The following is a 23,301-nucleotide window of genomic DNA, read 5'->3' on the forward strand; positions in this document are numbered from 1 at the left end:
CAGCGAGCATGGGGGGGTGATGGGTGAGTGGGACTCGGTGCGAGTTAGGACACGGGCAGCGAGCACGGGGGGGTGATGGGTGAGTGGGACTCGGTGCGAGTTAGGACACGGGGCAGCGAGCACAGGGGGTGATGGGTGAGTGGGTCTCGGTGCAAGTTAGGACACGGGGCAGCGAGCACAGGGTAATGAGTGAGCAGGACTTGGTGATTCAAAGGTTGGAGTTGTGATTTATCTGGCAGGTATGTGTTTTATTGTGTTTCTTTGTATTCCTCCCGCCGTACCCTGTGAACCATAGCTGGAGAAGGCAAAGACTCACTACGACAGTAAGAAGATGCTGAACCTTGAGCTGACGGAGAAGCTGGAGACCAGCGGGAAGAGCGTGTCCGCCCTGGAGCAACAGCTCGCCACCGCGAGGCAGGAGGGCGAGGACCAGCGAGCGGAGTCCGAGCGGCTACGCAAGGAGGTGCAGCAGGCGGTGAGGGAGGTGAAGGAGGCCAACCAGAAGAACAAGACCCTCTCTGCACAGGTAGGCAATCAACAACAACAACAACTTGTATTTATATAGCGTCTTTAACCTAGTGAAACATCCCCAAGGCACTTCACAGAAGTGTTAGGAGATAACAATTTGGCACCGAGCCGCATAAATCGAAATTAGGGCAGGTGACCAAAAGTTTGGTCAAAAAGGTCAGTTTTAAGGAGCATCTTGAAGAAGGGAGGAGAGGTGGAGAGGTTTAGGGAGGGAGTTCCAGAGCTTGGGGCCCAGGCAGCTGAAGGCACGGCCACCGATGGTGGAGCGATTTATAATCAGGGATGCTCAAGAGGGCAGAGTTAGAGGAGCGCAGACATCTCTGGGTGGGGGGGGGGGGTTGTGGGGCTGGAGGAAATTAGAGGTAGGGAGAGCTGAGGCCTAACCGGGAGCCAATGTAGGTCAGTGAGCACAAGGGGTGATGGGTGAGCGGGACTGGGTGCGAGTTAGGACACGCGGCAGCCGAGTTTTGGATCATTGTTCAGAGATTGCTAGAGATGGGAACAGGGGAGGGCCAAAGAGATTTAAGAGTCCATATACACAGATCACTAAAATGTCGTGGGTCTGGTACCAATAAGCTAAAAGGCTAAAGAAATGTTTGACTTTATAACTAGAGGCCAGAATATAGAGGGGATGAAGTTATGCTGCAGCTATACAAAGCCCTGGTTCGACCACATCAGGAGCACTGTGTTCACTTCTGTGTTCACCACAGCTTAGAAAGGATATATTGGCCTTGAAAGGAGCACAGTGCAGATACACCAGAGTGTTACCATGGCTCCAATGAGGAGAGGTTGCATAAACTAGGCTTTTATTCCCTGGAATCTAGATGGTGGCGGGATTATTTGATTGAGGTTTTTTTAGGATTCGGAAACTAATTGATGGGGTGCCTTGCTCTCCAATCAGTATTTGGTTCCGCTGGGGAGTACAGCCAGAGTCAAGTCCGCAGCACCACGGGTGGCTCAGCTGTACAGGCGGGGAGGAAGGAGAGTGGGAGAGCAATAGTGCTGGGGGATTCAATGGTTAGGGGAGCAGACGGGCAATTCTACATCCACAAACGTGACTCCAGGATGGTATGTTGCCTCCCTGGTGCCCAGGGTCAAGGATGTCACTGAGCGGCTGCAGAACATTGTAAGGGGTGAACAGCCAGAGCTCGTGGGCCATATCGGTACCAACGACATAGTTAGAAAGAGGGATGAGGTCCTGCAGGCAGATTTTAGGGAGCGAGGAAAGAGATTTTAAAAAGCAGGACCGCAAATGTAGTCCTCTCCGGATTACTCCCAGTGCCACCCACAAGTGAGTAAAGAAATAGGAGGAGATTGGAGCGTGGGCAGATACAGCAGGAGCGACGAGAGACCGTGGAGGGATATAATCGAGGCCCAGGGGAGGTGTGAGTTCAGGGCCCGGGGGCAGCACGGGCCAGCCCCACAATGTGTGCGCACTAGGTCCGTGCAGCAGAGCAGGTCTCCAGTTGTCTTGGTTAACCCCCTTGCCACTGACCGAAGACCTAGCTCTGTCAGGCCCGTGTGGTGGCTGGTGTACAATGGCCACCACACGTTAAAAAAAAATCCACGCACAGGCAACTTCCACCCTTCAGGATGTAGTTCGGGATCTGGAATTTCAGGTCGTTCATTGAAACACCTGTAAACTCATCATTTTTTGGCGTGGAAGCGAATCATCCTCGCTTCGAGGGACCACCTAATATGATGAGGAGGAGGATAGATCAGATGAATACGTGGCTGGAGTGATGGTGCAGGATTGAGGGCTTCAGATTCCTGGGGCAGAGAGACCGGTTCTGGGGGAGGTGGGACCTGTACAAGGCAGGAAGGGTTATACCTCAACAGGGCCAGAACCAATATCCTCGCTGGGAGGTTTGCGAGTGCTGTTGGGGAGGATTTAAACTAATTTGGCAGAGGGACGGGCACCAGGATGTAACATTAGAAAGAGGAAATAAAATGCTCAAAGGATTGAGAGAGGCAGAGGTCACTAAAGTAGGACCTAGTAGGGTATTAGGTGGGGTCACACTAAGAGAGAATACAGGATGGTCTAAGATGGGTTTACAGTGTATATGTGAACGCACAAAGCGTCGTAAACAAGGTAAGTGAACTGCAGGCACCAATAGTCACGTGGGAAGATGGTGTTGTGGCAATAACAGAGTGGCTCATAAAAGGGCAGGATTGGATATTAAATATTCCTGGTTTTAAGGTGTTCAGGAACGATAGGAGGTGGTGTGGCAGTATTGGTGAAGGAGAAAGTGACCCTGCTGGAGAGGGAGGATGTCCTGTAGGAGTCGAGGACAGAATCTATATGGCTGGAGTTAATAGAGGTGTCATAACCTACTACTCGGTGTATTCTACAGACTACCAAATAGTGCTAAAGATATGGAGGAGTAAATTCACAGAGAAATTGAAGAGGTGCAAGAATTCTAGAGTAGTAATAATGGGGGACTTCAACTATCCGAATATAGACTTGGATAGTAATAGTGTAAAGGGCAGAGAGGGGGAAGAATTTCTGGGGTGTGTTCAGGAGAACTTCATCAGTATGTTTCCGGCCCGATGAGGGTAACCATTGCTGCATCTGGTTCTGGGGAATGAGGTCGGTCAAGTGGAGCAAGTGTCAGTAGGGGAGCATTTAGGGAACAGCGATCATAATATCATAAGGTTTAGATTAGCTATAGAAAAGGACAGGGAGCAATCTCGAGTAAAAATGTTTAACTGGGGGAAGACCAATTTCAGAGGGATGAGAACCGATCTGGCCGGGAAACTGGAATCAAAGATTGGCGGAAAACCTGTAATGGAACAATGGGCTGCCTTTAAAGAGGAAATAGTTCAGGTCCAGTCGAGGTACATTCCCACTGGGGGGAAGGCAGGGCAACTAAAGTCAGGGCTCCCTGAATGACAAAACGGATAGAACCTCGCAGATGACTTTTTCTCCCTAAATTGGCCTGGGTTTTTAATCTGGTTTTTGCCCCTCCCAGGAGATCACATGGCTCTGGTTGGGGTGGAGTGTAGAATGTTTCAGTATGTAAGGGGTGTCGCAGTTGTGTGGGGCGGACTGGTTGGGCGTGTTTCTATGACTGCGGGGCCACGCAGCTTAGCGGGAAACGTTGTTCTAGGTGTAACCTTCTCCTCATTCGGGACTCAATTAATTGCCGCTCCTGCGTCTCTGCGATTTTGTTACTGAAACAATTATTTGTGTGTGTGTGTGTGTGTGTGTGACCAGCTGGACTTCGCAGCCCGTCAGATGCGGGAACTCAGCGCATCGCGCCCGACCCCCGGGCCAGGGAGACCCCGCGGCAACGCCGACGGGAGCTCCGCTCGAGCCACGGAGAATGAAGCGGACTTCAGCAAGGACAGTATTGAGCTCAGCGATTTGGAGGAGACGACTTTGTCGTGGGAGAATACAGGGGGCAGGTAAAAGAAAGACTTGCATTTGTACACAGCCCCTTCCCGCAACCTCTGCACAGCCCTAAGCTCTTTCAATATTTATCGACGTGGCGGTCTCTGTTGCAATGTGGGAAACACGGCAGCCAATTTGTGCACAGCAAGCTCCCACAAACAGAAATAAGTCATGACCAGTATCTCACTGAGAACATCGTCCTGGATTTTGTGCTCAAATCTCTGGAGTGAACCCACAAGCTTCTGACTCGGGGCAAGAGCTCTGCCCCCTGAGCCTCGGCTAAATCCGCTGTGTTCTCGTGAGGGATCTTTTCTGAATACCAGAACAAACAGTCTTAGTGTGCCTCTTTTTATTTATTTATTTATTTTAAATACTTTTAAATATTAAGACTTTATTGTGGGTTAAGCTGAGGCTCTCTCCCCGGTACCGGGATCCAGAAGTGTGATCTGTGTCCATGTGCAAGTTTGCAAACACCGCACTTTGGATAGGTTAGCGGCACGGAGCATCCTCAGGAAAAGGCTTTCTGCGCAGGTTTCTCTGACCTTGGGATTTACCAGAAGCTGCCAACCTATACAAACCCAAGGGCGCCACTGAGACCGTGCGACCTTAAAGCCACGCATCTGTACCTTAGCAGAAGGAATAATGTATGATAGAATGCTTTGCTGTCCTTTCTGAAACAGTACATCCTCTTACCTGCTGTGTTGGGATCGATCTGGCTCAGTCTTTCAAGTTCAAAATCTCTTAAATATTTTTCAATCCTGAGGTTTTCCTAAACGGTGAGAATTGATGCAGCTTCAAAGTTCCCAGCAGACTGGGAAAACTGCAAATGTAACACCACTGTTTTTAAAAAAAAAAAAAAGGAGGCAGACAAAAAGCAGGAAACTATAGACCAGTTAGCCTAACATCTGTGGTTGGGAAAATGTTGGAGTCCATTATTAAAGAAGCAGTAGCAGGACATTTGGAAAAGCAAAATTTGGTCAGGCAGAGTCAGCATGGATTTATGAAGGGGAAATCATGTTTGATAAATTTGCTGGAGTTCTTTGAGGATGTAATGAACAGGGTGGATAAAGGGGAACCAGTGGATGTGGTGTATTTGGGCTTCCAGAAGGCATTTGACAAAGTGCCACATAAAAGGTTATTGCACAAGATAAAAGTTCACGGGGTTGGGGGAAATATATTAGCATGGATAGAGGATTGGCTAACTAACAGAGAGTCGGGATAAATGGTTTATTCTTGGGTTGGCAACCAGTAACTAGTGGGGTGCCGCAGGGATCAGTGCTGGGACCCTAACTATTTACAATCTATATTAACGTCTTGGAAGAAGGGACTGAGTGTAACGCAGCCAAGTTTGCTGACAATACAAAGATGGAAGGAAAAGCAATGTGTGAGGAGGACACAAAATCTGCAAAAGGACATAGACAGACTAAGTGAGTGGGCAAAAATTTGGCAGATGGAGTATAATGTTGGAAAGTGTGAGGTCATGCACTTTGGCAGAAAAAAATCAAAGAGCAAGTTATTATTTAAATGGAGAAAGATTGCAAAGTGCTGCAGTACAGCGAGACCTGGGGGTACTTGTGCATGAAACACAAAAGGATAGTATGCAGGTACAGCAAGTGATCAGGAAGGCCAATGAAATCTTGGCTTTTAATACAAAGGGAATGGAGTATAAAAGCAGGGAAGTCTTGCTGCAGTTATACAGGGTATTGGTGAGGCCACACCTGGAATAGTGCGTGCAGTTTTGGTTTCCATGTTTACGAAAGGATATACTTGCTTTGGTGGCAGTTCAGAGAAGGTTCACTCGGTTGATTCCGGAGATGAGGGGGTTGACTTATGAGGAAAGGTTGAGTAGGTTGGGCCTCTACTCATTGGAATTCAGAAGAATGAGAGGTGATCTTATTGAAACGTATAAGATGATGACAAGGTGGATGCAGAGAGGATGTTTCCACTGATGGGGGAGACTAGAACTAGGGGGCATAATCTCAGAATAAGGGGCCGCCCATTTAAAACTGAGATGAGGAGAAATTTCTTCTGAGGGTTGTAAATCTGTGGAATTCGCTGCCTCCGAGAGTTGTGGAAGCTGGGACATTGAATAAATGTAAGTCAGAGATAGACAGTTTCTTAACCGATAAAGGGTTAAGGGGAGCGGGCGGGGAAGTGGAGCTGAGTCCGTGATCAGATCAGCCATGATCGTATTAAATGGCGGAGCAGGCTCGAGGGGCCGTATGGCCGACTCCTGCTCCTATTTCTTATATTAAGTTCTAACCTAGTTAGGAAGCTGTTGGTGTGTGAACAAAGCTCTCTCTGTTTCACTCTCTGTCCCGCGCGCTCTGTTTATTTCCAGCATTTCTCTTTGTCCGGCGGAAGCCGAGGGTTTAACGCTATTTTTCTTGGTTTGCTCCCCAGGAGGGGCAAGGCGGCCTACAAGACCCCTGTCACTGCTAACAAGAGAGCAGGATCCCTGGCTGCGCAGAAGCTGCGGGGGAACCAAGAGTCGCTGGAGTCGCTGTACTTCACTCCGCTGCCCCACCACAGCCAGTCCCAACTGGACACCAGCCTGAGCTCGCTGGGAGACCTGAGCCTGGACTCTGCCAAGAAAACCCGGTCTGGGCGCAGACGCACAACTCAAGTCATCAACATCGTCATGACCAAGGTATGGGCGTAAACCTCTCCCGTCCTGGGGGTAGAGGACTTTTAGGGAGGATTTCATTTCAGATATGATCTTCATTCTTTCTTCCCCCACCCACCCCTCCCGCACCTTGACTAGTGGGAGCTGTCAGCAGCTTGCACTGTGTATTAAAGTCTGGAAGGACAGTGTCCAGAAGTGGTCTGCCTTTCCTTGGTAACTTATCCACCACCGGCGCCCCCTGGCTGCAGTGTGCACCATCTACAAGATGCACTGCAGCAACTTGCCAAGGCTTCTTCGGCAGCACCTCCCAAACCCGCGACCTCTGCCCCCTAGAGGGACAAGGGCAGCAGGTGCATGGGAACACCACCACCTCCACGTTCCCCTCCCAGTCACACACCATCCCGACTGGGAAATATATCGGCCGTTCCTTCATCGTCGCTGGGTCACAATCCTGGAACTCCCTCCCTGCCAATGTTCTTGTAAGCTGTGCGACTGCACAAGGATCAGCCTGTGGAGTGGCGATGATTGGGCCACGCAGCCCCTTAAAGGGCCCATGCACCCCAAAAATGATCAGTGGGAACATTGATCCCTCCCTAACAGCACTGTGTGGGAGCACCTTCACTACACGGACTGCAGCGGTTCAAGAAGGCAGCTCACCACCACCTTCTCAAGGGGTAATTAGGGATGGGCAATAAATGCCGGCCTTGCCAGCGACGCCCACATCCCGGGAATTAATTTTTTTTAAATTTTTTTTCAAGAAAATGCCTTTTTAGTTACTCTGCCAGTGGGCTTCTGCGCAGACTCTTCGCAACAGTTTGTTTGTCTTGGTGAGAATGCCCCTTTAACCTTTGCACTGACTGCTTTCCTCTTGATTTCCTCACAGAAGCAGACGGTTGAGTATGAGGAGCCCAGCACCTCGAACTCTTCATTCCTCAGCATCCAATCCTCTGCCTCCCATCCCAACCTCTCGGCCCGACGTTCCCAGGGGGGCCGGAGGAACCGTCCCACCTCCGTCACCTCGCTGCCATCCTCCATCGGCCGCTCCCTGTCCCAGGACTCGCTGGACAGCAGCAACATCGAGGACCTGGGAGCGGCCGCCCTGATGAATCTGCCCGGATACCGGCCTTCGACTCGGAGATCCACCAGGCTTTCCACGTTCGGCAGCCTCACCTCGAGTACGTTGGGGGTGGGGGGGGGCGCGGGGAGGGGAGGAAGGGGGGGGAAAAGGCATCAGTTAATGTGGGGGGGTGGAACTTGGGAGTATTGTGTCCAATTCTGGGCACCACGGGTCAAGAGGAATGTCGAGGCCTTGGAGAAGGTGCAGAGGAGATTTACTAGAATGGTACCAGGGACGAGGGGCTTCAGTTATATAGACATAAGAAATAGGAGCAGGAGTCGGCCATTCGGCCCCTCGAGCCTGCTCCGCCATTCAATGAGATCATGGCTGATCTGATCTTGGGCTCAGCTCCACTTCCCTGCCCGCTCCCCATAACCCTTCACTCCCTGCACACACTCTGGTTAAAGAGGTTCCTCCTGAATTCCCCATTGGATTTATCAGTGACTGTCTTGTATTGCTGGCCCCTGGTTTTGGTCTCCCCCACAAGTGGGAACATCCACTCTCCGTCTACCCTATCAAACTCCTTCATAATTTTAGAGACCTATCGGGTCACCTCGCAGTCTTTTTGTAGAGCAAAGGGCACATGAAGCTGTGCTTGTTCTCCTGAGAGCAGCGAGAGTCCCAGACCCGCACTAGGTGAAAAAAGTTCTCAACCTCTCCTCTTTCTACCAATTACTTTCAATCTATATTTTCTGCAAATTGGCTGCCACGTTTCCACATTACAACAGAGACTACACTCCAAAAGTACTTCATTGGCTGTAAAGCGCTTTAAGATATCCGGTGGTCGTGAAAGATGCTATATAAATGCAAGTCTTTCTTTCCATGCCCCTGATTGTTGACCTCTCTGCCAAGAGAGATAGGTCTTTCCTGCCCACTCTATCCTAGCCTCTGTAAAGGCTGGAGTTGCCAGTGAGAATTAATATAAAAATAAGCTGCGGTAAATGATCTGGAATGCGCTGCCTGAAAGGGGCGGTAGAAGCAGATTCACTAATAACTTTCAGAAGCGAATTGAATAAATACTTCAAAAGGAGGAATTTGCAGGGCTATGGGGAAAGAGCAGGGGTGGAGGGAGTGGGACTAACTCGTTCACTGAGCCGGCACAGGCACGATGGGCCGAATGGGCTCCTCCTGCGCTGTATCGTGCGATGAATATCTGACTATTTGCAGGTGGCTGTTGCGGGGTCAGTCTGCGTTTTAATGTCGTTTTTTGGTCAAAGTTGATGGGGTAAGGAGAGATGCTTGCACTGATGCAGTATCTCCAAACACACACACACACACACACTCAATTGTTTTGCAGAAAATTTCAAAACTGTGATTGATATATTTTTGGTGGGTAAGGGTATTACGGGTTACAGAACAGTGGTGGATAGATGGGGTTAAAATACAGATCCGCCATGATCCCATTGAATGGCAGATCAGGCTCGAGGGGCTGAATGGCCTCCTCCTGCTCCTATGTCCCTACAGGCGGCTGCCTGTAACGGACGTGTCGGGTACATAAGAACATAAGAAATAGGAGCAGGAGTCGGCCATTTGGCCCCTCGAGCCTGCTCCGCCATTCAATAAGATCACGGCTGATCTGAAAATGGACTCAGCTCCACTTCCCCGCCCGCTCCCCATAACCCTTTACTCCCTTATCGCTCAAAAATCTGTCCATCTCTGCCTTAAATATATTCAATGACCCAGCCTCCACAGCTCTCTGGGGCAGAGAATTCCACAGATTTACAACCCTCTGATAGAAGAAATTCCTCCTCATCTCAGTTTTAAATGGGCGGCTCCTTATTCTAAGACTGCATCCCCTAGTTTTTGTTTCCCCTATCAGTGGAAATATCCTCTCTGCATCCACCTTGTCGAGCCCCCTCATTATCTTATGTTTCGATAAGATCACCTCTCATTCTTCTGAACTCCAATGAGTATAGGCCCAACCTATCTTCAGAAGTCAAACCCCTCATCTCCAGAATCAACCTAGTGCACCTTCTCTGAACAACCTCCAATGCAAATGTATCCTTCCTTAAATACGGAGGCCAAAACTGTACGCAGTACTCCAGGTGTGGCCTCACCAATACCCTGTACAGTTGTAGCAGGACTTCTCTGCTTTTATACTCTATCCCCCTTGCAATAAAGGCCAACATTTCATTTGCCTTCCTGATCACTTGCTGTACCTGCATACTGACTTTTTGCGTTTCATGCACAAGGGCCCCCAGGTCCCTCTGTACTGCAGTACTTAGCAATTTTTCTCCATAAATTGTAATTTGCTTTTTTATTATTTCTGCCAAAGTGGATAACCTCACATTTTCCCACATTATACTCCATCTGCCAAATGTTTGCCCACTCACTTAGCCTGTCTATATCCCTTTGCAGATTTTTTGTGTCCTCCTCACAATTTGCTTTCCCACCCATCTTTGTATCATCAGCAAACTTGGCTACATTACACTCGGTCCCTTCATCCAAGTCATTAATATAGATTGTAAATAGTTGAGGACCCAGCACCAATCTCTGCGGCACCCCATTAGTTGCTGTTTGCCAACCTGAAAATGACCCATTTAGCCCAACTTTGTTTTCTGTTAGTTAGTCAATCCTCTATCCATGCTAATAAATTACCCCCAACCCCGTGAACTTTTATCTTGTGCAGTAACCTTTATGTGGCGCCTGATCAAATGCCTTCTGGAAATCCAAATACACCACATCCACTGGTTCCCCCTTATCAACCCGGCTCGTTACATCCTCAAAGAACTCCAGTAAATTTGTTAAACATGATTTCCCTTTCATAAAACCATGCTGACTCTGCTTGATTGAATTATGCTGAGTAATCGTTGTACATGTTGGGTTCCCGGGATAATAGCACTCGTATCTGCCACAGATAAACTTTATTCAGCACCTGCCTGCCTCCGCCACTCTGCTTATCTGCCTGGCAAAGTCCTTGATAAGTGTTGCGTTATATTTGTATTTTTTTCCTCGATCAGGTTCAAACACTTTGTACCCAGGAGGCTGCCAGGATGAACCGGATCAGCTGGACGACTGGAATCGGATCGCCGAGCTTCAGCGTCGGAACGGGGTCTGTCCCCCGCATCTGAAGACCTCGTATCCCTTGGAATCCAATGTAAGAAGTGGTTTACCTCACGCTCCTTTCCCCAGAACAAATCATTTCCCTCTATCTGCCCGATCGAATTGTCGTCATAGAAACTTAGCGCACAGAAGGAGGCCATTTGGCCCATCGTGCTTGTGCCGGCTCATTGAAACAGCATTCATACGAACATAACTAGGAGCAGGAGTCGGCCATTCGGCCCCTCGAGCCTGCTCCGCCATTCAATGAGATCACGGCTGATCTTCGACCTCGACTCCACTTTCCCGCCCGATCGCCATATCCCTCGATTCCCCTCGAGTCCAAAAAGACGTCCCTCAGCACTGCCCCTCCGGCGGTGCGGCGCTCCCTCGGCACTGCACTCGTGAGTGTCACCCTGGATTTTGTGCTGAAGTCCCTGGAGTGGGACTTTAACCCATGACCTTCGAGTCATGTTTTAGTCTCACCACCCTGCTTTTTGCCCGTAATCCTGTAAGTTCCCCAAGTAACTGTCCAACTCACTTATGAAAATGATTGATGGAATCAGCACCCAGCACCTTTTTCGGGGAGAGCGTTCCAGATCCCCACAACTCTGAGTGAAAACATTTCTCCTCATCGCCCCTCTCGATCTCTTGCCAATCATTTTGAATCGGTGCCCTCTGGTTATTGACCCACCCAGTCGCCAGAGCAAATAGTTTTTCTCTCTCTCCTCTATCGAAGTCTCTCATTATCTTGAAAACTCACTTTGGTCATGAATTACAGTGATTCTTTAATCATTTTTCCAGTGGCCCATCAACTCTCCCCCAAACTTCAGCAGACTAGTGCAGCACCTCCCCAGCCCCTGGGCACACCAACAAACCCCTCAAAGTAATCCAGAGTTAGCGACCAATTCCCCAAGGGCAGTGAAGCAAAGCTGTTGCAAAGGCTCCTGAAACGGAATTAATCGATTTATTTTCTTGTCTCTCTCTTCCCCCCCCCCCCCCCCCCCCGCCATCACCAGACTGGTACCAACGAATCGATCGTGTCCGAGGATGAGCTGCGACTCGGAGACCCCAAGGAGACCCTCCGTCGAGCCACTCTGCTGCCTCATCACATTAAGGAGCTGAGCAGTAGTGGCCGCCAGAAGGGCCAGGCCTCCAACCCCAACTGGAAGGGTGTCACCACTCGCCAGCGCAAGCGTATGTCTGAGGAGTCACACCAGGGATCGGACACCCCCGAGGTAAGGTGTGGCCGAGGGCAACGGCTCAATCCCAGTGCTGTGAGGGGGGCTCGTGTGGAGCATAAACACCGGCATAGACCCGTTGGGCCGAGTGGCTTGTTTCTGTGCTGTAGATGCTTGTATAATTCCCGAAAGGAAAGAAAGATTTTTATTACAAGCCAAGGGAATATACAATCCATCATCACCATCATCATCATCATAAGCAGTCCCTCGAACACGAGGAAGTCTTAACCGATAAGGGAATAAGGGGTTAAGGGGAGCGGGCAGGGATGTGGAACGGAGTCCGTGATCAGATCAGTCATGATCTTATTAAATGGCGGAGCAGGCTCGAGGGGCCGGATGGCCTACTCCTGCTCCTATTTCTTATGTTAAGACTTGCTTACACTTTAAAAGTGAGTTCTCGCATGGCTGAACAGTCCAATACGGGAATTACAGTCTCTGTCACAGGTGAGGCAGACAGTGGTTGAAGGAAAGGGTGGGTGGGGAGTCTGGTTTGCCGCACGCTCCTTCCGCTGCCTGCGCTTGGTTTCTGCATGCTCTGGGCGACGAGACTCGAGGTGCTCAGCGCCCTCTCAGATGCACTTCCTCCACTTAGGGCGGTCTTTGGCCAGGGACTCCCAGGTGTGGGTGGGGATGTTGCACTTTATCAGGGAGGCTTCGAGGGTGTCCTTGTAACGTTTCCTCTGCCCACATGGGGCTCGCTTGCCGTGCAGAAGTTCCGAGTAGAGCGCTAGTTTTGGGAGTCTTGTGTCGGGCATGCGGACAATGTGGCCCGCCCAACGGAGCTGGTCGAGTGTGGTCAGTGCTTCGATGCTGGGGATGTTGGCCTGATCGAGGACGCCAACGTTGGTGCGTCTGTCCTCCCAGGGGATTTGTAGGATCTTGCGGAGACATCGTTGGTGGTATTTCTCCAGCGATTTGAGGTGTCTACTGTATATGGTCCACGTCTCTGAGCCATACAGGAGGGCGGGTATCACTACAGCCCTGTAGACTATGAGCTTGGTGGTAGATTTGACATACACATTAAATGGATGGACACTGAACAGTGCAGAGGAACAAAGGGACCTGGGAGTGCATGTCCACAGATCCCTGAAGGAGCAGGCCAGGTAGATAAGGTGGGTAAGAAGGCAGATGGAATACTTGCCTTTATTAGCCGAGGCATAGAATACAAGAGCAGGGAGGTTAAGCTTGAACTGTATAAAACACTGGTTAGGTCACAGCTGGAGTACTGCGTGCAGTTCTGGTCACCACATTACAGGAAAGATGTGATTGCACTAATGAGGTTATTAGGTTTACAAGGATGTTGCCGGGACTGGAGAATTTTGGCTATGAAGAAAGATTGGATAGGCTGGATTTGTTTTTTTTTTGGAAAAGAAGAGGCTGAGAGGAGACCTTATTGAGGTGTATAAAATTATGAGGGGCCTGGATAGAGTGGATAGGAAGGACCTATTTCCCTTGGGGGTCAACAACCAGGGGCACAGATTTAAAGTAATTGGTAGAAGGTTTAGAGGGAATTTGGGTGGAAATTTCTTCACCCAGAGGGTGGTGGGGGTCTGGAACTCACTGCCTGAAAGGGTGGTAGAGGCAGAAACCCTCACCACATTTAAAAAGTACCTGGATGTGCACCTGAAGTGCCGTAACCTACAGGGCTACAGACCAAGGGCTGGAAAGTGGGATTAGGCCGGGTAGCTCTTTGTCAGCCTGCGCGGACACGATGGGCCGAATGGCCTCCTTCCGTGCTGTAAATTTCTGTGATTTCTACAGCGCCTTTCGTAACTTTAGAACGTCTCAAAGCGCTTCACAGCCAATTAAGTACTTTTTAAAAAAAAATGTAGTCACTGTAGTAACGTAGGAACGCGACAACTAATACGCGCACTGCAAGCTCCCACAAACCACAATGGGATAATGATGTTGACCCGAGGCCCCATCTGCCCTCTCTCGTGGGTATGAACGATCCCACGGCCACTATTTCAAAGAGCAGGGGAGTTCTCCCCAGTGACCTGAGGCCAATATTTATCCCTCAACCAACATCACTAAAACAGATGATATGGGAGCTTGCTGTGTGCAAATTGACTGCCGCGTTTCCCACATTACAACGTGACAACACTCCAAAAAGTACATCATTGGCTGTAAGGCGCTTTGGGAAGTCCTGAGGATGTGAAGGCCCTGTTTTTGTGGCCCAGTGCCACTTGCAGAGTATGCCGTTTGGGGGAGCGTAGCTTCTGAAGAGACCAGCCACGGGTAATGCCACAACTGAGAGGCTCGAGCTGTCCTGAAAGGCTGAGCCAAGCTCGTGCTCTTTGCTCTAGAAAAAGGCTGCAAGGTGACCCAATAGGCCTCAAATTATGAAGGGGTTTGATAGGGTCAACGTAGAGAAAATGTTTCCACTTGTGGGGGAGACCAGAACTAGGGGCCATCAATTCAAGACAGTCGCTAATCAATCCAATAGGGAATTCAGGAGGAACCTCTTCACTCCCTGCACGCTCTCTGGGTAAAGGGTTACGGGGAGTGGGCAGGGAAGTGGAGCTGAGCCCAAGATCAGACCAGCCATGATCTTATTAAATGGCTCGAGGGGCCGAATGGCCTTCTCCTCCTATTTCTATGTCGAATGTGGAACTCGCTGCCACAGGGAGTGGTTGAGGTGAATAGTATCGATGCATTTAAGGGGAGGCTGGACAAGTATATGGGGGAGAAGGGAATAGGGGGTTATGCAGATAGATTTAGACGAGGAAAGACGGGAGAAGGCTCGAGTGGAGCATAAACCCCGGCACGGAGCGGTTGGGTCTAAAGGCCTGTTCCTGCACAAGTACTCCTGTGAGGGGCATGCAATCTGAATGTTGATCAAGTTGGGAGGGTTTGTGAGGTTCAGACTCCCTCGAATGAATGATGGTTGCACACATGGATCTGCCATTGTGCGGTGCCGGGACTGCTTTGTAAAATCGGTCGGTGGTTATATTTTTCCTTAATTTGCAGGCCAAGAAGCAACTGACTTGCTTTCCACGTCCCTTGACCCCGAAGGAAAAGGACAAGCGTGGCCACTTGCTGACCAACCAGGCCAAGCGCACGGCTCAAAATAAGGCCAAGAACCAGGTGCGTTTCTCTCGCTGCGGTAGGGAGTCACAATTCCGATCGGAAGAAAGAACTTGCATTTATAAGTACTCCGGTGTCCTGGGGCCAATGTTTATCCCTCAACTAACGTCACTAAAATAGATGATCTGTTCCCGGGATGTGGGCGTCGCCGGCAAGGCCGACATTTATTGCCCGTCCCTAATTGTCCCTTGAGAAGGTGGTGGTGAGCTGCTGTACTTGGTAGCGGTCTGGTACAACTGACTGTCTCGCTGGGCTATTTCAGGGGGCAAGCACGTTGCAGTGGGCCTGGAGTCACACATCGACCAGACCGGGTAAGGACGGCAGATTTCCTTCCCTAAAGGACATTAGTGAACCAGATGGGTTTTTAACGACGATCCGCTAGTTTCATGGTCACCATTAACGGCGGAAACTTTTTATTCCAGATTTATTTAATTAACTAAATTGAAATTACCCGGCTGCCGTGATGGGATTTCAACTTGTGTCTCCAGTTCATTCCTACATTACGATTGGCTGCACTTCAAGAAGTTCTTCATTGGCTGTACAGCCCTTTGGGACATCCTGAGGTTGTGAAAGGCGCTATAGAAATGCAAGTTCGTTCTTGTACCATCTGTAAACTTTTTATTTTGAAAGTTAGAGACTAGATAAACGAGGTAGTGATGAGGAGGTAACTTTGGTTTCTTGATTTACCCTGTGTCCACTGCTTTCAACTTCCCCCTGTGTCTCTCGTCTTGTGCCGTAGTGGGGAATTTTATATCGCCCTCTCTCTCTCCCATCCCTGGTGTTGTCGGGTGTCAGATTCTGCAGATTGAGGGGTGAGGCGTGCGTGCGCACACAAAGTCTTACCAGGCCAAGCGTCGTGAATAGATTTTACTGGCCTGGCTGATTTGATTTGAAAGAGGGCAGGTCTGTCACAGCAAGTTAAGCGACGACTAATGTTCCTCCCACGCGGTTGGATACAACGGAGTGGCTCGCTGGGCCACTTCAGAGGGCACAGGTTGTGTGGGATTGGAGTCACGTGTGGGCCCAGACCGGGTAAGGGCCGCAGGTTTCCTCGGAATCGAGGAAGACTTGCTTCCACTCTTAAAAATGAGTCCTTAGGTGACTGAACAGTCCAATACAAGAACCACATTCCCTGTCACAGGTGGGACAGACAGTGGTTGAGGGAAAGGGAGGATGGGACTGGTTTGCCGCACGCTCCTTCCGCTGCCTGCGCTTGATTTCTGCATGCTCTCATAGAAACATAGAAAATAGGTGCAGGAGCAGGCCATTCAGCCCTTCTAGCCTGCACCGCCATTCAATGAGTTCATGGCTGAACATGAAACTTCAGTACCCCCTTCCTGCTTTCTCGCCATAACCCTTGATCCCCCGAGTAGTAAGGACTTCATCTAACTCCCTTTTGAATATATTTAGTGAATTGGCCTCAACTACTTTCTGTGGTAGAGAATTCCACAGGTTCACCACTCTCTGGGTGAAGAAGTTTCTCCTCATCTCGGTCCTAAATGGCTTACCCCTTATCCTTAGACTGTGACCCCTGGTTCTGGACTTCCCCAACATTGGGAACATTCTTCCTGCATCTAACCTGTCTAAACCCGTCAGATTTTTAAACGTTTCCATGAGGTCCCCTCTCATTCTTCTGAACTCCAGTGAATACAAGCCCAGTTGATCCAGTCTTTCTTGATAGGTCAGTCCCGCCATCCCGGGAATCAGTCTGGTGAATCTTCGCTGCACTCCCTCAATAGCAAGAATGTCCTTCCTCAAGTTAGGAGACCAAAACTGTACACAATACTCCAGGTGTGGCCTCACCAAGGCCCTGTACAACTGTAGCAACACCTCCCTGTCCCTGTACTCAAATCCCCTCACTATGAAGGCCAACATGCCATTTGCTTTCTTAACTGCCTGCTGTACCTGCATGCCAACCTTCAATGACTGATGTACCATGACACCCAGGTCTCGTTGCACCTTCCCTTTTCCTAATCTGTCACCATTCAGATAATAGTCTGTCTCTCTGTTTTTACCACCAAAGTGGATAACCTCACATTTATCCACATTATACTTCATCTGCCATGCATTTGCCCACTCACCTAACCTATCCAAGTCACTCTGCAGCCTAATAGCATCCTCCTCGCAGCTCACACTGCCACCCAACTTCGTGTCATCCGCAAATTTGGAGATACTGCATTTAATCCCCTCGTCTAAATCATTAATGTACAATGTAAACAGCTGGGGCCCCAGCACAGATCCTTGCGGCACCCCACTAGTCACTGCCTGCCATTCTGAAAAGTACCCGTTTACTCCTACTCTTTGCTTCCTGTCTGACAACCAGTTCTCAATCCATGTCAGCACACTACCCCCAATCCCATGTGCTTTAACTTTGCACATTAATCTCTTGTGAGGGACCTTGTCGAAAGCCTTCTGAAAGTCCAAATATACCACATCAACTGGTTCTCCTTTGTCCACTTTACTGGAAACATCCTCAAAAAATTCCAGAAGATTTGTCAAGCATGATTTCCCTTTCACAAATCCATGCTGACTTGGACATATCATGTCACCATTTTCCAGATGCACTGCTATGACATCCTTAATAATTGATTCCATCATTTTACCCACTACTGAGGTCAGGCTGACCGGTCTATAATTCCCTGTTTTCTCTCTCCCTCCTTTTTTTAAAAAGTGGGGTTACATTGGCTACCCTCCACTCGATAGGAACTGATCCAGAGTCAATGGAATGTTGGAAAATGACTGTCAATGCATCCGCTATTTCCAAGGCCACCTCCTTAAGTACTCTGGGATGCAGTCCATCAGGCCCTGGGGATTTATCGGCCTTCAATCCCATCAATTTCCCCAACACAATTTCCCGACTAATAAAGATTTCCCTCAGTTCCCCCTCCTTACTAGACCCTCTGACCCATTTTATATCCAGAAGGTTGTTTGTATCCTCCTTAGTGAATACCGAACCAAAGTACTTGTTCAATTGGTCTGCCATTTCTTTGTTCCCCGTTATGACTTCCCCTGATTCTGACTGCAGGGGACCTACGTTTGTCTTTACTAACCTTTTTCTCTTTACATACCTATAGAAACGGCAACGAGACTCGAGGTGCTCAGTGCCCTCCCGGATGCACTTCCTCCACTTAGGGCGGTCATTGGCCAGGGACTCCCAGGTGTCGGTGGGGATGTTGCATTTTTTCAGGGAGTCTTTCAGGATGTCTGTGTAACTAAAGGACATTCGTGAATGCAGAAATCCTAATGTACTCTCTCATTTTGTGCATTATTTCCCCATTCTCTGTTCAAGAGGTGCTTCGATGTTGTGTATTAATGCTGGCCACGGCTATGGGGGGGTGGGAGGTGTCAGAGCGGTGGTTGGGCATTGTGGTTTGGTTTTCCCTCCCCTGGCGATGGGCCTCGTGTTCAGGAAGCTCAGTAATTCTGGTCCTTCTCTTCCCTGGTATGGCACATTGTCGCATCAACTCCCCCACCTGCGCCCTTGCTGTGTTGTGGTGGAGATCGAGAGTTGAGCTTCCGGCTGAAGCCAAGCCGTCCGCTGCAGGTTTGTGAATTCCCCCCCCCGAGTGGAGCCTATTGCACGGTGAGACTCCCCCGTCTCCTTTCCGTTTACCCCTTGCCTTTTTTCTCTCTCTCTTCTCTCTCTCTCTCTCTCTCTCTCTCTCTCTGCTCTCAGGACGACAGACGGAAATCAATAACGTTCACCGTCTTGAACACTCCTCGCAAGTTGGGCAACTCCCTGCTGAGGGGCATCAACAAGAGGGCGACTCCCAGGAGTACATCCAAGAAAAGCCCCAAGAAGTCGCCCAAGAAGTCGCCCAAATCCAGTGCTAAAAAGGTACATTTCTGATTCGAAGGCAGGGCTCCAGGACAGTGAGGGGAAAAGCTGATGGGGTTTCTAATGGCCCTTACGGCTAAGGGGATCAAGGGGTATGGAGAGAAAGCAGGAAAGGGGTACTGAGGTGAATGATCAGCCGTGATCTTAATGAATGGTGGTGCAGGCTCGAAGGGCCTACTCCTGCACCTATTTTCTATGTTTCTAATGCGTGTTGGGCTGCCGGCGTTTATCGGCCATCCCTAGCTGCCCTGGAAGTATTGAGAGTCCGTCACGTTGCTGTGGGACTGGGGTCACACGCGACCGGGTAAGGACGGCAGGTTTCCTTCCCCCGAAGGACATCGGTGAACCAGTTGGGTTTTTAACGACAATCCAATGGCTTCATGGTCACTTTTCCTGGCGCCAGTTGTAATGTACTGATTATAAGCTGCCCTGGTGGGATTTGAACATAAGAAATAGGAGCAGGAGTCGGCCATTTGGCCCCTCGAGCCTGCTCCGCCATTCAATAAGATCACGGCTGATCTGATCATGGACTCAGCTCCACTTCCCCGCCCGCTCCTCATAATCCTTCACTCCCTTATCGTTCAAAAATCTGTCTTATCTCCAGCTTAAATATATTCAATGACCCAGCCTCCACAGCTCTCTGGGGCAGAGTATTCCAGCTGCAGCCTCGGTGTTGCTTGCCCGGTGCTGTAGTGGGGCATCGCACACCGGGTTTGACATTGTCCAGTCTCTCATTCCTGAATCGTCTCCTTTCTGGCCGTCGTGATCCGACCTGCCCCTGCAGGCACTCGCCATGGTCCCAGCACTGTGTCCCAAGTGACGGGCCCCGTGAGTGTGCGCGGGCTATTTCACCATGAGGGCCTTCGCAGTGAAATCCACACCCTGTTACTGCCTCCCGCATCCCCTTCCCAACAACTGCCAATTTTGACCAGAGAAACATAGAAAATAGGGGCAGTAGGCCATTCGGCCCTTCGAGTCTGCACCGCCATTCAATATGGCTGATCCTCTATCTCAACACCATATTCCCGCTTTCTCCCCATTACCTTGATGCCTTTTGTGTCTAGAAATCTATCGATCTCCCTCTTAAATCTATTCAGTGACTTGGCCTCCACAGCCTTCTGTGGTAGAGAATTCCACAGGTTCACCATCTTTTCATTCACCAAATTTCTCCTCATCTCGGTCCTAAATTTCCTACCCCGTATCCTGAGACTGTGACCCCTTGTTCTAGACTTCCCAGCCCCGGGGAAACATCCTCCCCGCATCCAGTCTGTCCAACCCCGTCAGAATTTTATATGTTTCAATCAGATCCCCTCTCATTCTTCTAGACTCTAGTGAATACAGGCCCAGTCGACCCAATCTCTCCTCATACGACAGTCCTGCCACCCCAGGAATCCCCGGTGTCCTGTGGCCAATATTTACCCCTCAACTAACAACTAAAACCAGGTGACCAGGTCGATGCTGTTTGCTTTGCCCCCCTGACCAACGTTTCCCCCTCTGTTTCAGGACGTCGGCAAACGCAAATTCTCCAGGACCCCGAAGATGTAAGCGTGGGCGGCCAGCGGGGGGGATTGACGAGATCCTCGAGCAGGAACTTGAGCAGCCCTGGACTGGATGTTTGTGAAGACCCATCCCTGTCCCCACCATACTCGGGCAAAATCCTGGCTTGCTCCTACTTTATTTTTTAAACGAAACGATTTGCCTTAAGAGCGAATAACTCGGCCAGACGGAATCGCGGTCAGTGTGTTGAGTGCTGGCGGATCGGAAGGGCGCTGCAGGTTATCTGTTGCTCCCCGCCTCCCGGTTTGTGAAAGCTCGTGACTGGTTGCTCGCGTGTTGGGATCGACGCTCAAACTTTCTATCAAATTATTTCTTACGACCTTTTGCAAGTCTTTACCCGCTGTAAATTTTCCCGTTGATGCTTTTGAAGCAGGCTGTGTCTCCTTCGATAAGGCCATCCAATGGCAGTACCCGCGACCCCTCACTTGTGTGCGTAACTTTAAAAGTAACATTTATTCTATTGCTAAAAGATGAGGTCCGGGCGGGGGCAGGGGGCTGAGTTTGGCCACCCTCAGGCCCCCCCCACCTCCCACCCCCCCAGGAGCACTTCCCGATGCTGTGTGTGCTTCAGCACCCGGTTTGGGGAAAGCCAGGCGCCTTACTCACACACTCACACTCACACTCACACACACCCCTCCCTTCCGACCCTGGGTGATTGTCGTCACTGCCATGGCATGGCTTTATCCTGGAGTATTCCTGGAGCTAGTTAGGTTGTAGCTGTTGAGCACCGTGGCTGTACAGGAGGCAAGGATTGAGAATGGAGACCTGGGAGTGAGTGACTGTCCTTCAGCTGGGAATCTCCTGTGGAGCCAGCACCAGTGACCTGACCCCTGACCCCGAACCCCGAACCATTCTTTCCGGGGCTTTTAGCATTTGTTTTTTTTTTCTCTCCTTTTCTGCCCCTACCTTTTTTGAGCTAAAATCAAGGCGTGTGACATCAGGTTCTAATAACGCTTGCCGTTTTTAAGCAAGTGTTTGACTGCATTTGGTTTCAAACGGGTTGCTGCCCCCCGCCACACCCTTTGTGAAATCGGGGGGTGGGGGGGTTCCCCAGTCTGAGTTGTCGCTTCTGATATCGCGCAGCGTGATCTCGCCCTGCTCGTTCTCCTCCCCCTCCCCCCAACACGCACGTGTATGCGTGATGTCAGGGTGGAAAGTTCTTGTGACTCTCCACCACCTTTCTCTTTCCCCCCCGCCCCCCCCCGAGCTGGTATCAGTGACTCTGCCTCGTTCCCTCCGCTCTGGGCTGCTCACCGAAGGATGAGGCCGTCTATCTTCCTCCGATTGGGGAGGGAGGAGGAGGAGGAGGAGGTGAGGTGAGAGCGAGCATTGCTGAGCCAAGCAGGGTGTGGAGGAGGGGGCAGATTCAGCTTAGCGGAGCAGACCAGTCTTGCCCCCTCCCTGTGTCGCCGACCAGTCGGACTTTTGCTAATGCAGCGTCCTTGACTCCAGTCCGTGTCGTTGTGTACAACGTGCTGATGTTAGGACTGCTGACTTGGCGGGGGGGGGGGGGGGTGGGGGGCACAAATGGTAGGGGGAAGCTTACAGAGTGAATATTGGGTGAATTCTTTGACTCCCTCACACTAAGACTTGGTAGCTCAGTTTGCCTGATGTCATTCGATTATCCACTCCGTAAAAGTTTGAGGGAATGAAATTATTCCTTGTTGATTTTCCAGTGGCTGCTGTATGTGCCCTTTCCCCCTCCGCTGATGGAGGGGCCCAGCTCTCCCAGTCTGTATAACACTACATTAGGCCTGTCAGTGTTGCAGGCATCTCCTTTAGGTCTCGGTTCTGTACAAGTTTGGCTCCTGTATACCTTAGTGCTACGTTATGTATCTGTAGACATTATTAATCTGTGATCGCGCGTTTATAATAAGCCTGTTTTAAGCTCTTGTAGGTATTATGAAGTTGAATATTGGACTTAAAAGACAAATAGCCGATCTCGGGTCAGCCTCGCCACGGGACGCTGTGAGGTTGTGACAAAGTCCCAGTTGGTAGAAGGCATGAATTTATTTAATTTTTAAGATGCCTGTCGCCAGTCTGGGACACATTTTACTCTTTTTTAAGAAGCAACCATTGAGGATCTGGCTGGACCCATCCGCCCTGGAGAAGCTACGAGAGATTGTGTGTGATTGGGAGCCTCTGCTCCAGGTCAGTCAGTCAGTCAGTCCACAGTGAAGCAGTGTTGGAGAGAAACTGAAAGGTTTCCATTAACCATGGCCAAGTTTCATGGGTGCACGCACATGCGTGTGTTGTGTGCCTGTTTGTGCGTGCAGGTGTGTTGTGTACACGTTTGTGTGTGCAAGTATGTGTGGTGTGCATATTTGTGTGCTCGCACATGCGTGTGTTTGCACATTTAAATGTGTGCTCTCGCGTGTGTTGTGTGCACATATGCGTGTGTAAATGCATCTATGTGTGTACGCCCTTGTGTGTCTTTGTACATACTGAGGGCCCTGAGCAACGATGTTGGAAGCTGAGGTTAGCCATGCAATATCTTGTTTGAGGCAGTATCAGTGCTACAAGGAATGGCCAAGTGGATCTGCCCTTGTGTTGGGTTCAGTGGGGGGGGGTTAGGGTTAGGGTGGGGTGGAGGGTGAGGGGACAGGGGTTAGGGTGGGGTGAGGGTGCGGGGGTTAGGGTGGGGTGAGGGTGCGGGGGTTAGGGTGGGGTGAGGGTGCGGGGGTTAGGGTGGGGTGAGGGGACAGGGGTTAGGGTGGGGTGAGGGTGCGGGGGTTAGGGTGGGGTGAGGGTGCGGGGGTTAGGGTGGGGTGAGGGTGCGGGGGTTAGGGTGGGGTGAGGGTGCGGGGGTTAGGGTGGGGTGAGGGTGCGGGGGTTAGGGTGGGGTGAGGGTGCGGGGGTTAGGGTGGGGTGAGG

General features: G+C 50.3%; 1 protein-coding gene across 7 annotated transcripts in view; it reads left to right on the forward strand.

The window, feature by feature from the left end:
- LOC139275311 (nuclear mitotic apparatus protein 1-like) overlaps positions 1-22,986 on the forward strand; it is a 100,810-nt gene extending 77,824 nt beyond the window's left edge. For 6 of the 7 annotated variants that reach the window (XM_070892596.1, XM_070892593.1, XM_070892598.1 and 3 more), the window contains 9 exons: positions 296-526; positions 3,746-3,936; positions 6,326-6,572; positions 7,432-7,723; positions 10,626-10,762; positions 11,724-11,942; positions 14,916-15,032; positions 18,709-18,870; positions 20,374-22,986. In XM_070892596.1, coding sequence (XP_070748697.1) covers positions 296-526; positions 3,746-3,936; positions 6,326-6,572; positions 7,432-7,723; positions 10,626-10,762; positions 11,724-11,942; positions 14,916-15,032; positions 18,709-18,870; positions 20,374-20,415 — 1,638 coding nt within the window. In that variant the 3' untranslated portion in view covers positions 20,416-22,986. Of the gene's footprint in view, positions 1-295; positions 527-3,745; positions 3,937-6,325; positions 6,573-7,431; positions 7,724-10,625; positions 10,763-11,723; positions 11,943-14,915; positions 15,033-15,454; positions 16,314-18,708; positions 18,871-20,373 lie in introns of those variants that run through there. The other variant, XM_070892599.1, reaches the window with a different exon arrangement.
- The last annotated feature ends 315 nt before the right edge of the window (positions 22,987-23,301 follow it).

This window comes from Pristiophorus japonicus, chromosome 10, assembly GCF_044704955.1.
Source record: "Pristiophorus japonicus isolate sPriJap1 chromosome 10, sPriJap1.hap1, whole genome shotgun sequence".
Taxonomy (NCBI): domain Eukaryota; kingdom Metazoa; phylum Chordata; class Chondrichthyes; family Pristiophoridae; genus Pristiophorus; species Pristiophorus japonicus.